This window comes from Candoia aspera, chromosome 7 (genome assembly GCF_035149785.1).
Source record: "Candoia aspera isolate rCanAsp1 chromosome 7, rCanAsp1.hap2, whole genome shotgun sequence".
Lineage (NCBI taxonomy): Eukaryota > Metazoa > Chordata > Lepidosauria > Squamata > Boidae > Candoia > Candoia aspera.
In genome coordinates this window covers 46,319,809-46,332,991 of record NC_086159.1, presented here as the reverse complement: position 1 = coordinate 46,332,991, position 13,183 = coordinate 46,319,809, and the positions used below count along the sequence as shown (strand labels likewise).

The 13,183-nt window shown below is 40.4% G+C and overlaps 1 protein-coding gene across 4 annotated transcripts in view; it reads left to right on the top strand.

Moving 5' to 3' along the window:
* Window positions 1-9,933: 9,933 nt before the first annotated feature.
* The window catches only part of CPSF6 (cleavage and polyadenylation specific factor 6), a 37,060-nt gene continuing 33,810 nt past the window's right edge, over window positions 9,934-13,183 (top strand). The window contains exon 1 of one of the 4 annotated variants that reach the window (XM_063309171.1): window positions 9,934-10,107. In XM_063309171.1, the coding sequence (XP_063165241.1) occupies window positions 10,048-10,107 (60 nt within the window). In that variant the 5' untranslated portion in view covers window positions 9,934-10,047. The remainder of the gene's footprint in view (window positions 10,108-13,183) is intronic. The other 3 variants (XM_063309169.1, XM_063309172.1, XM_063309170.1) reach the window with 3 other exon arrangements.

The window sequence follows — 13,183 nt, the reverse complement described above, 5'->3', positions numbered from 1 at the left end:
CTTTGGAATGTACACCTTATCTTGTTTCTGTGGGCATAACTATCTATCAAGGTCTGTTAGAAAGGAAGAGTAAGAAAGCCAACAAAACTCTTCAAGGAAATAAAACATGGTTTCAGAGCCATAATAAAAGTGCAAATGTTTCTAATATACTAATACTAAATATGAAATATATGAATATGAAATATATTTATATTTAAGTTCTGTATATGTAAAATCTGCTATTAGGACTATGGCTTTATAACAGATTTATTCAATATACATTGACCATAGCCCTCTAGTGTTTTTATCCCTAAAAAACATTCCCTAAGAATTCGTAGAATTATTAAAGCCAGTGATAATTGTAAGCAACTTCATTACTCTGTGTATTTTGATTCAATCAAGCTAACTACATTGTTGCTGCTACAATTTTTGCTTCTATGATTCTTACAAGCTGGTGGATAATAGCCAGGTAGATAGCATTTGCAGTTACTTATTGAACACGGTGGGCCTTTCACTTACTTTGGGCCTCTCCCTATTATTGAGTGAAAATACTATCCACCAGCCATGCGTTAGCATAATACCAGCATCACACTGATGTCACCATTGCCAATCCCCACCCAGACCCTCCTACATCTATCCCCAGGCACTGCTGAATGGTATTGCCCTGATTGGTGTGTGCCCATCATAAGCAAGGCGCCTGTTTTTCTCCTCTGCCTTTGCTGATGTCCCCTTTCAGCATGTCACCAGCCAGTGGGGAAAGCTTCCAACAATCAGGGCACTGCAACAGGTAAAGGTGAGGTCACTTTAGGACTGACTTCGCTAGGCTGACTTGTCTGCCTCCCCTCTCATACTCTACTGGGGCACCTCCTCAACAGAACAGATAGATAGGCACTAGGCCAGAAATAGTCCCAAAGTAGAGAAAAGCAGACTCTGCTGTGATTGTGCAACAACCCAGGTCCTGGAGGGGGAGAACAGAAACTGACTACTATAGCTGCTGAACAGCTGTCTCTCTTACTTTGCTGGGGCAGTGCATGTGCATGAAATGATTCAAGCTGACAGGGACAAGAAAAATTGCAAATAAATATACAGGTAAATGCATCCTGTCTTCTTCTGCAGTTGAAATAGTGGTGGTCTGCTCTCCTTCTTTTACCTTGTTGGGTGCCTGGAAAGAAGTTGATGTCAAAACCAGGAAGGATGTTTGAGTGAAGGGTCTGAAAGGAATTCAGGAAACAAATTAACAGAGAGGACAAGGCTGAGAGAGAAATGGCTGAGATCAGGCTATCTAGTGACTGGGGGGAGGGGGGTCCTTAAAATTACACTCTTCTTTCTCTATTACATCAAGCTTAGCTGCTTAGAGTAATATAATGAGGCAAAGTATCCTTCAGAGCAGTGTTTTTCAACCTCAGCAACTTTAAGCCACCATGCTGGGAGTTGAAGTCCAAACATCTTAAAGTTGCTGAGGCTGGAAAACGCTGCTTCAGAGCATGCTTACACAGTGATTGTGTCCACTTCCTAAGCTGTAACTTTCTTCTGTTCTGTTAACTTCATATTACCAAAAACAAGGAGCAAAGAATTCCTTGCTTTTCCCCAAACTGCCACAGATCTTGGGGAAAAAAATTCTCTCCCACCCCTCCACACAAATGGAAATAAAAGAAGTTACCTGCACCTACATCCCAATTTATGTCCATATTTCATATTGTGTGCATTTGACACATAAACAAACAAACAAATCTGAGTGGTTCTCATGATGGGAAGTGCAAGCTGTCAATTACCTTTTAAAAATTTGCTAGAGTGATCAGGCAAAAGTTCCTGCAAATAGGTAGGCAGACTGCCCACAAGTTTCACAGAGCCATAGCCTTTTGAAGAAAAGACAGATTTTACTCCTGTTTAAAATACTTGCAGCCAAGCCAGAAATAAATTGGCTTTGCTCTTGAACACAGCCAACGTTGGGTTGCTCTTGAACAAAGGACCATGTTGGCTTTTGAACTGGCATTGAATTTTTATGAGGAGATATACTTAGGTTTGAAATATTCTTATTAGAGAAACAGAATGGAAAGAGTGACTATTGGAACCTTCACAAAAAGATAAAATTGGGGGGGAAAAAAGAATTCTCTAAATAGCTGAATATAGTACAGATAGTGTCTACTGATCTTATTTTTCTCTTATTTAGTACGGTTGTGCAAGGCTTCAGGTTTGATTCCAAACAGATACTTGGAAGAATGTAAGCAATCTGTTTGCAACTCTTTAAGGCAGCGGTATCTTTTCTCAGAATCATGCAGCTACCATTGTCCTGGGGAAAAACACAGCTGCCTTAAAGAGTTGCAGCTGAATGATATATTTGTGCCCCTGCATGCTCTGAGGTACATTTTTGGAACTGACTCTGCAACATGTTCTTTTTATTTAAAGGGTTTTTTTTCCTGTCTGCCAAAATATACTTGAGTTATTGTAACTAAGAAAGAAATGTAATGAATTGATGAAAGAAATCTTATGACATGAGCAAACTGAAACAACTGACAACTTGTGTATGAAATGCCTTAAAATAGAACAGACAGCTTAGGGTTAGCGGACAGGTCATTGCACAGAGACACCCCTGTTAAAAGACTGTTGAATACAGGGACCAGTAGAAGAAGCAGAAACTTACTCCAAATTCCTTTTCTATACTCACATTGACTTCTGTCATCCTGAGCATAATGGGCTTGGTCAGGGTTTGTGTGAAATCAGAGACTTGCACCTTATTCAACAAATCACAGTTAAACAATGGCTTAGCTATGTCTCAATTAGGTCACTGGCCATTCCATCCTGCCACAGTCACTCAGAATTCTGTGACAACTAAACACCCTCAGTCATTTTCTGTCTGTTTGGGGGAAGATGGGTTCCAGTCTCCAGGCATTTGTTCATTTGGGGGGCTTTGGAAACATCTGCTGTTCACAAACAACTAGTAGATTGTTCTATTCTTCCTGTGGCACAGGAGAACAGCATATTCTGCAATGAAGTAGGAGCCTACATTTGTGTGATGAAGGAAGTGTGTGACTACACTGACAGAAGCTTCTCTCACTACCCTCAAGAACATACTAATGGAAAAGACAGAATAAATGCAATTAGTATGTTGACTCAGCTCAGAGCATGCCCTGACCAGAAAGGGTGGTAATATCCACCTGCAGATGGTAACCTCTTGCTTGAGAATACTGTATGTAATTTTCAGCTCCAGCATCTCTTCACACCCGAGTCCCCAGAGCCTACAGATTGTTGGTGTAACGATCTTGATCTATCTCTTCAAATATGCTTGGTTTATGGTGCAAAAACAATCACCCAAGCCTGAAATTTCATAATTTGAAGGTATTTGCTTGAAAATCTAACAATTGATGACTGATTAACACTTGCCACTCCAGGGTGGCAGGAAACAGAAGTTAAGAATGGAGGAGATTTTTTTTCCCTCTCTGCTACTGGTGGAGTTAGCAAAATAGACATTTCTCCAATGAATTTGGAGGAAAATTAGACAAAGTGCTTTATGTCTGATTCTGGGGGAAAAGCAGCAGCTAACTATGGTGAGGTGGGAGACAAAGATACCAAAAGGCTAATGTTGGGTGGTACCTAAATAAATTTTTATGACAGAGCTAATTTGTATTCTCACCCTGCCTACTCTTCTTTTGTCTTCACTTCTTGTCCTCATTAGTCTTTCTTTCACCTTCTTTTTAATGTCCAGTTAAGAGTTCATATATCCATGGTGAAGGACATTTACCTATTTCCTTAGCTCATTACTCTGCTTTTGTGGCATTATGCTGCCTTAGTAAGCTCTTAGATTAATCACAGTATAAAAAAATAATTTAAGTATTTTTTTCCTACCATCTTAGGGCCACCATATCTGGTGTGCAAAAATCTGCAGATCATTAGACAGCAGCAAAGAAATGTAGAAAACTCTAAATCTTTGCTGCTGTCCAGATTTTCTTTTTTGGCATAAGTAAATCTCAATAATTACTGAACCCAAGTTAAAAAAAATAAGCAACAAATTTTTAAGACCAGATTAACAGGTCTGAGGTTCTCCAAATGCAGAACCTTTGACTCTTCCTTAATCTTGTAAGTGCCATCAGGAAAAAATAGAAGAGTACTGATACAGAAAGGGCAATTAAATTTAAGAACTGATACCTACACAAACAATGGTTGAGATCCAATCCGTGGCCATCATTTATGCCACTGCAACAATAACATGCTGAATCTCAATGACACTCTATCTCGCTATGACCCTGATGTAAATCTCCCATGTATATACATTTACTGAAGTCCTTCCATTAATGCTGAACACCGTCAAATTAATCTGATATGCACAGCTTAAACATATGCCTGTATCAATTAAGCTAGACAATTGCTAAAATAATCAGAGCTGATCTGCTGCTTGTGCCTGAAGTTGCCAACTGCCATCTTGTGGTTCTCCACAACTAAGCTCTTGCTGTCATAGCACTCAAGTAATGCAATGTTGACCCTACTAGAATGTGTTTTAAGCAGTTGCTGAAAAAAGACCCATCTCTTCACTCATGATTTCCTTTTGTGAACATTAAGAATGATTCTTGAGACAGGAATGTAGTGTCTGTATTTTTAAAAGAGCATACATAATAAATATATCTTATGTACATGACTGTCGGCAGTTCGAAACCGCGCGGCGGGGTGAGCTCCCGTTGCTCGTCCCAGCTTCTGCACACCAAGCAGTTCGAAAACATGCAAATGTGAGTAGATTAATTGGTACCGCTTCGGCGGGAAGGTAACGGCGTTCCGTGAGTCATGCTGGCCACATGACCCGGAAGTGTCTTATGGACAACGCCGGCTCCAAGGCTTTGAAACGGAGATGAGCACCGCCCCCTAGAGTCGGACACGACTGGACTTTACGTCAAGGGAAACCTTTACCTTTACCTTATGTACATGACTAGTATTTATTTATACTAAGCAATGTACGACTAACAAAACTTATGAACAAAAACTTATTTTACATGAGAAATATAAAAAGTCTCATAGAAATAGTTTAATACGAGAATTTTAAGGAAAGGATTCATAAATTCCAATGAAAGCGGATTTTTTAGTAAAATTACATCCTGTGATATATATATATTCTTAGAAATTAAGATAATTACTTCTATTACAATTGCTTTCAAATTAAAGTATTAATAGAAAACCTATAAAATATCTACAAATATAATCATTCAGCTAGTCATCTTGTTGTAGCAACTGCCTACATTCTTCTTGTTCATCAGTTTCATATAATCAGTTTGATTTATGCGACATCTCCAGATCTCTACTCTTCCCTGTTGATGAGCGCAGCAGCAGCAGGAGAAGCATAATAGTCTGTTCATTGAGAGGCTGATCTAGCATTGGGCATACTGGATATTTTGAGAACATTTCATGTGGTCCTCTGTGAATCACACCTTGTAGTAAGTGTTTTCTGAATGTCCTTCTCCAATGTCATTGCCCTTCCTTCTTTTCAAAAGGAACTGGAGTTCCATTTGATTTTGCCGGGCAATTTTGAAGCTTTGATATTGTGTCATAATATTTCAGTGGAAATACATTTAAGCTGAAAATCTGAATGTTTGATTTATCAGTAAGATATTGCATGATTATTTAGCAAAATAGCTGCAAATACTGTCCTGAGCAAAAATACATTCTTTACAAAATTTACGGAGACTTCCTATGTTTGATTTCATCTGGGGAAAGAGCTGAGTAGGCTCCTTAGACTTGAGCTACAGTGACATCTACTGTAATAATAATGTATGACAATTTGATGTTAAACATTAATTTCTTCAGGTTTCTATATTTTTTACAATCTGGCTGAGGCAAGTTTGTAAATCTTTACACCTATTCCATATGTGGAATTTAAAATTTCAAAACCTCTCTAACTTAGTCTTCTCTGGGGATTATTGCCGTTATACGGCGGAAGAGCTCCAATGACCTGGCAGCCATGCTGGCAAAATCACCCTTGCTTATAAAGCGCAAGAATGTGGAAATTAAAAATAACCACTGAGAGAAGGAGTTCCAAAATCAGGTCAGAAGAAGCTGATCACAATGGCAATTAGGTAATACAAAACCACTCCGTGTCAGAAGTGGGGGGAAAACTGTAGAACTACACAAGTAGATCTGCAAGTGAGGATATCACCAGACCAATTTTGCAAGGATGTCTGGTCACTGACGGTGAAAGAGAAGAAAACAAAACTGGAACAACTGCAGCATGAAAAGCAAGCACAAACCAAGGAAGAGGTCGAACGATCAAAACAGAAGGAAGGCATACCAAAGTGGGCGTCTTAGAAATAAATCAGTTAAGGTGGACCAAAATGAACTATTTAACGCAGACTATTACATGAAGTAAGCTCAATGTAAGGAACAGATTATGTGCAGTTAATATATGCAAAAGCCAACTAGGGAAAGATTCAAGAAACTCTGGCGAAAATTTAAGTGGAAAATATTTCCAAACCTTCAAAGAGAAAAAGATCTAAATGGCTTCAGAACACGTAATTGTGATATTACAAAATGATGGAGGATGAAAATTTTGGACAATATGGACATATGATTACTGAACACACAGTTTCAACATAATCCAATAAAAGACGAGGAAAGTTAACTCAGCCCGAAAGATCAACAAATGGCAGAATGTAACAAGAAAAGGGGAAATGCAAGATCTTTTAAAGAAAATCAGAGAAATCACAAAAATATTCGCTACATCCAAGGTAGGAATATTCAAAAATAATCACAGAATAATCTATTAGAGTGAAAAAAAAAGACTAAAGGAAGATGGAAAGATAAAACTGAACCAAATAATTAGAGAATGATTGAAACACTTGTAGAGAGAGGGAACCAGTTTAATTAGATAGTGAAGTATGGTAGGCAATAAAGCAGCTATCAAAGTAACAAGCAATAGAAATGAACTATTTATAGTTGCATAAGAGGCAATTAAAGAGCTAACAGGTCTATGTCAATCAGAATTGGTTTAAATGAGTTGTTGTATTTTCAGCTGCAATGGGCCCCAGAAAAATGGTGGCTCCTAAGCAGGGGCTCTTCCCACATATTACTCCTTCCCCTTGTGTGGTCTGCTCGATATAATGGTCCCCATCTGCTGTCCTTCTGCCAATCTCCTATACTGCACCTAGTATCTGCACCTGCCTCCTTTACTGAACACCCAAGGCCAAGCAATGGAGGAAGAACAGGGCACGGCATGCGAGTCAAAATGATGGTGCTGGCTGCTGCAGAGACTGAAAAAAGCACTCTGCTCTGATAGCAGCTGTCATCAAGGGATAGCAGTCCTCCTGCCTGTCTGATGGACTGTCCAGCCTAGCTGCCAGTGCCCACTGAAGTCCAGGGCAATGATGGAGTCTCCTCTCTCAGATGTCTTGCAGGGGATGCAGCCTTACTAGGCTAGAGCTATAACTGGGCTACATTTTAAACAAGCACTAGATGGCAGCAGCTACATAGAAACTTCTAACTCATCCAGCTTTTTGCAGCACGCATTATTATATTTTTATCTTGCCTTTTTAAAGAGTATCTATTTGGTCAACTCAAGATGACCAACATACCTGATTTCTCCTGCCTCCTATTTTCCCCACAATGACCCTGTGAAGTGGGTTGGGCTGAGAGAGAGTGACTGGCCCAAAGTCATTCAGCCAGCTTTCATGCCTAAAGGAGGCCTAGAACTCACAATCTCCTGGTTTGTAGGCCAGCACCTGAACCACCACACCAAAATGGCTTTCCCTGGCAGACCTAGTAACCACCCCGCATAGGGGTGTGTGTGTGTGTGTGTGTGTGTGTGTGTGCGCACTTGCATCAGTGGGACAAGAATGGAGAGGATGAAGAAAACAGAGAAAGCTGTGTATGTATGTGAGAGAAAAGAGAAAGGAAACAGAAAGTTGTATTTATGGAGAAAATTGTGGTGGTTGCTTAGATTGACCATAAAAGGAGATCCAGTTTGGTCTAGCAGTTAAGGCACCAGGCTAGAAATCAGGAGACTGAGTTCTAGCCCTGCTTCAGGCACGAAAGCCAGCTGAGTGACCTTCGGCCAGTCACTCACCTCACAGGGTTGTTGTTGTGGGGAAAATAGGAGGAGGAAGGAGTATTAGGTATTTATTTTATAAATAACTCAAGGTTCCTGCCTTGAGTTATTTATAAAAAATTATTTAAAACTCTTCTAGTACTTTGGCACTAGTTTCAGACAAGTTAGCTAACCAGTCCCATTTCCATAAATATTGCTGTTGAGCTTCTGTGCAAAATATAATAATGAATCTTTACTTTTTAGATTTTTTTATCCTGCCTTTAGGAGAAATGCATTATTATATTTTGCTCAGAAGCTCAACAGCAATATTTATGGAAATGGGACTGGTTAGCTAACTTGTCTGAAACTAGTGCCAAAGTACTAGAAGAGTTTTAAATACTCTTTTGATAATGTGCCCTCCCACTGGGATCTTCCTAAGTCATTCTAGACATACCGTCAATCACTACTCTAATGCAGTTACTGTTTGTTCTGGCACTCATAAATCCTATTAACTGACCCAGTTTCTGCTGCATCTAACACCTCTAAAAGTCATACAATAGAATTAGTAGACTAAAATTAGTAACTTTGGTGAATGAGAGGACGACTGATGTCCCTTTCTTCCTTTCGGTTCCCCTCTGGGTTTATTTTCTTTGCCATCTTTGCTATTTTGACTTGTACTGTTTTTTGTTTTTTCTATTCCTTTTTTAAAAAATGTGTTACCAACTGGAAGTCAGTCAGCATATAAATTTAATAAATTATTATTATTATTAGGCTAAAACTGGAGGTGAAGTACAATGTACACTACCTTGTATTCCTCAAGGAAATGCAACACTGTGTTTTCCTTTGAACTATTGTCTATTACTGCTCTTCCCTCCACCCCAGGCTCTTTCTACTTATGCACACATAACGCCAGCAAAAGCTAAAACAATCAAAGAACTGACAAGAGCTTATTTCCTAGGGAGGTATTACAGGAACTTAATCTCAAATCCTTATTGCTGTCTCAAATTACAAGTCTGAGTTTCCTTGATGACTATTTGGGTTCGCCCTTTGCTGACTGGAAATTAAAAGAACTGTTGTTCATTGCCTCTGGAGAGCATCAGATGAGGAAAAGCTGCAAAGGAGATGACTGGGCCAGGAGCAAATGCACAGGACGTTGTTCATTATTCCAACACTGCTTCTGATTTGTCCCATGACTTTCGAACACTCCACACAATCCTGAAAAGAAGAGAAGTTCAGTAACTTTGGGTGGTATTAGATCTGCCATTACTTGGATCTTATTACATTTTATATGATATTATTTATGATTTTATTGAATTTTAAACTGTTTTATTGTGAACCGCCCAGAGTCCCCTGTATGAGGGAGATGGGCGGTGATAAAAATCTGATAAATAAATAAATAAAACCTGAAAGCACACTTTGGTCTAAGAAAGTTGCAGGTACTATTAAGGATGTTAGAAAGACTCCTGACTTGGAAAGTGGCTGCCAGTTAAGTGGACTGCTAAACTTGTATAATTTAAGACCAGGGTTTCTCAAACCTGACAAGTTTAAGATGTGTGGACTTCAACTCCCAGAATTCCCCAGCCAGCCATCTTAAGCTTGCTAAGTTTGAAAAACACTGATCTAGACTTACTCTCCTCCTCTCCCCATCTATGGATTTGGAGCACAAGCAGCAACTTCGAAACCTCTGCTTCAGGTAGGCGGCATTCTGACTGAGCCGCTCTACAGCGCGACATAAGGATCATAGAAGGCAATGGGACTCTACCGTAATGGCAACGGAGAAACTGATCTGCGGCTGCAAAAACGCAACATTCGCTTGGCCATCGGCTCGCGTGGAACGGGCCAGAGAAACGGACAAGGACAAAGCCCACTCCTATCGTCCCGTGGGCGTGGCCACCCATGCGGGCCTTTGGAGCACCCGCACCTCTACCCGCCGGATGCTCCCTTGTTAGTTTCAGGAAGTGACGTCGTCCAGCGCTAACTCGCCCCCTCCCCTCCTCTCTAGCGGTGGCTGGCTGCGGCAGCTGTAGAGCCGGGAGGGGCTGGCGGAGGCGAAGCAACAGCGGCGGAATATGGCGGACGGCGTGGACCACATAGACATCTACGCCGATGTAGGAGAGGAGTTTAACCAGGTATAAAATTCCGCGCGGCTAGCTTTCCACGGGGACGTTGCAAGCCAGAATTGGCACTCGGGGGAGGAGAGAGGCCTGCGGTTTCAAGGGGCAGAGCCTAGGTGGCTGGTGCGGGCCTCTCAGTGCAGGGGGAAGCAGGCGCCATTGTTGATTGTGGCGCTCACCCGCGGCCCCGCGCGACTTTCCCGCCTGGCGTGTGGCGTGGCTGCACACCGGGTATGCTTACTGCCCGAAGGATCGCACGGCAGAGGCGCGGCATCGTACCTGGAATGCGCCTTTTCTTCCCCCCTCCGCTCCGCCTATTCCCTTTTCTCCGCGAGGCTCCCAAGCGCTGGAAGACAATGAGCCGAAGGAGGAGTCTCGCCCCTAAGGCTGCTGTGTTGTTTGTTCCCCATTCCGCCTGCTCCCTTAATGAAAAGGAAGCTGGAACGCCGCGGCGCAAAAACACGGCGGTCTTTCCTCTAGAGGCTGTAAAATCATTGTAGGAGAGAAAGTGCTTCCACGGCGTCCCTAACTGTTGCGGATCCATCAAGATGATCGCTTTTAACCTGTAGGGGGTAAAAATAATTCCTTCCCCCAAAGATCGTTTGCAGTTCCCTTGGTGCCTTCTTTATTTTTTCCACAAAAAGGTTTGGTTTAATGATGGCAACGTTCGATGTGCAGATTTTGATAATAAAGTCAGTTATGCCAGACTGACATTTCCGTTACTATTTCAGAAGTATTGGCTTCCGCAAAATAATTTTTAAAGGTTAAATCGGTATATCTTTACGTATGTGGGAGAATAATTTTTCCTTGTGAAATCTGTGGAATTGGACAGTTATAAAACGGTTCAGTTGCATTACTATGTTCCCTGTCGATGATAGGAGTAAGCACACTATGATGTAAAGCTGATAAATTTGGCTCTGTTGCTACCTTGGAATAGTCAGTCATCTATTCTTTTTTTCTCCTGTTATGATAGGAGACTTATTTTAACGATAGCAATGTTTTTAATAAAAGTGTCCAGAAAAGGATCTTTATAGTTTCTGTTTGATGTGTTGACTTGTCTGCTTTGAGATTTTTGCTTGCTTGCTTCCATATTTTAAAGATGCTTATTAAACCCAGTTTCTTTCATATTGTGTTTCATGCTTAACAAGTTAGCTGTGAGGCTGTTCTTTTAAAAAGGAGAAATTATCAAAATAGGTGCTAGAGAAATTAGGTTCTTATAGCACGAAAAGCTCTGCAAGGTGTATGTTGGCAGGTGACAGCTGTCTCATCCAACAGGGAGCATTTCAGTGCATATACATCCTGCTTATTTGTAGGATTCAAAGTCCTCTGTTTCCTCCATTTTTGACATCAAGATTAGGCTGGCGTATATGTTTTACCTCATTAAAACCAATGTAACATAATTTTTAAAAGAATCCCATGGGAGAGAAATAATAATCTGTGGAGTCCTTGGTGCTCTCTAAGCATGGTTGTTTTCTTGGGGGCATTTCATTGCCAGACTAGGCAACATCTTCAGTGAGAAAAGGGAGTGGGGTTTGCAAACCCCACTCCCTTTTCTCACTGAAGATGTTGCCTAGTCTGGCAATGAAACGTCCACAAGAAAACAACCAGGTTCAGAGAGCACCAAGGACTCCACAGTTCAACCCTGAGCTACAAATATTCTCTTGGATTGGTAAATAATAATCTATATCTATCTGCATCACAACTTAACTTGGCTACAGCAAACTGGGAGGACATTGGAATAATTGAGTAATAATCTTCCCCTTGTCTTACACTGGGTTACAGTTTTATAGCTGTTCTCTATATCATCAAGCATTTAAAGCTGTGCATCCAAAACTTTTTAAAAGGCAAGATAAATTTTCAGTGGCCAATTCAAAGCAGAACAATTTAGAGTACTTACCATCTAGCAGAAAATATTCTCTGAAATTCCAGCTGATTATTTAGGTGTAGAACTTGGCAAGAAAATCCAAGGAAAAACATTCTGTAGTATGGGTGCTTCTACAGAGGAAGATTAACTCTGTGCTTTTGCATAATTGGCTTGGTTTGCATATTAAGTCATAGACCCACTGCTTTAAATATTACGATTATTGATATCAAGTATGAGCTGAACTATTATATCTGCAATTGTTAGATATAATGTTATGTCATGAATTCTAAATTTATACTCATTGTTGGAGTAGTATATGACACTTTAAGTTTTTGATACTTGCTTTCTCATATTGAAATGTAATTTGAATGTTTTTAATAGCAGGAAACATCTACATTTTTACAACTTCTTCTATATAGTCCTTGCAGGTAATACTGCAAAGATGTTTCAAAAGATGATACAGTTCCCAGAAATTTGGAGGGAAGTGGGAAGGCAGAGTATAAGAATGGTTTTAAAAGGTACAGAAGTGTATTGCAAATACATCCTTGGATGTTCAAAGTTCTACTTCTCCCTTATAGATTATACTTATGGCAATAGTTTTACACTATTGATCCAAACAGAAGGTAAACCTAAATATTAGACAAAGTTGTAAACAGATTTGTGCAATGCATATCTCCCCAACCTTATCGGCTTAGGGTTGCCACCTCCAACTGAAATCAATCCTAGAGACCCCAGTCTACCCATGAATATATGGCACATGTGTATATACATATGAATATGTGTGTGTGAATATATAGTTGCCTAAAGTCCGGTTCCAAAAATGTGCAAAGCCAAGACAATATATAGCAGGTGTTAAAAGCTAAGGATGCAAAGACCTGTTTAGGACTTGGATAGGAGATGACTGGGGATAGCAAGCTAGGTTGGAGAGTTTTATGGGTGCATGATCAAGTCAGTGTATATATTGACTTCCTCAAACTCGTTCCTTGAATAGAGGAACTGTATCATCTGCAACCTCTTAAGGATGCAGGGAATTAAATTCCTGACTTATTTCCCTTAAAATTCATGAAGGTTCCTTAACTGAGTGGGCTGATAATCGTGGTTGTAGGGAGTTCCATGGATGCTGAATCAATGATTAGCTCCTTCCTGCTGGGCATCTCTGAGCCTTGGGTCTTTGCACCAGGGATTTCCACACATGCTGTATCAAGGACTGGAATTTTTATATAGACA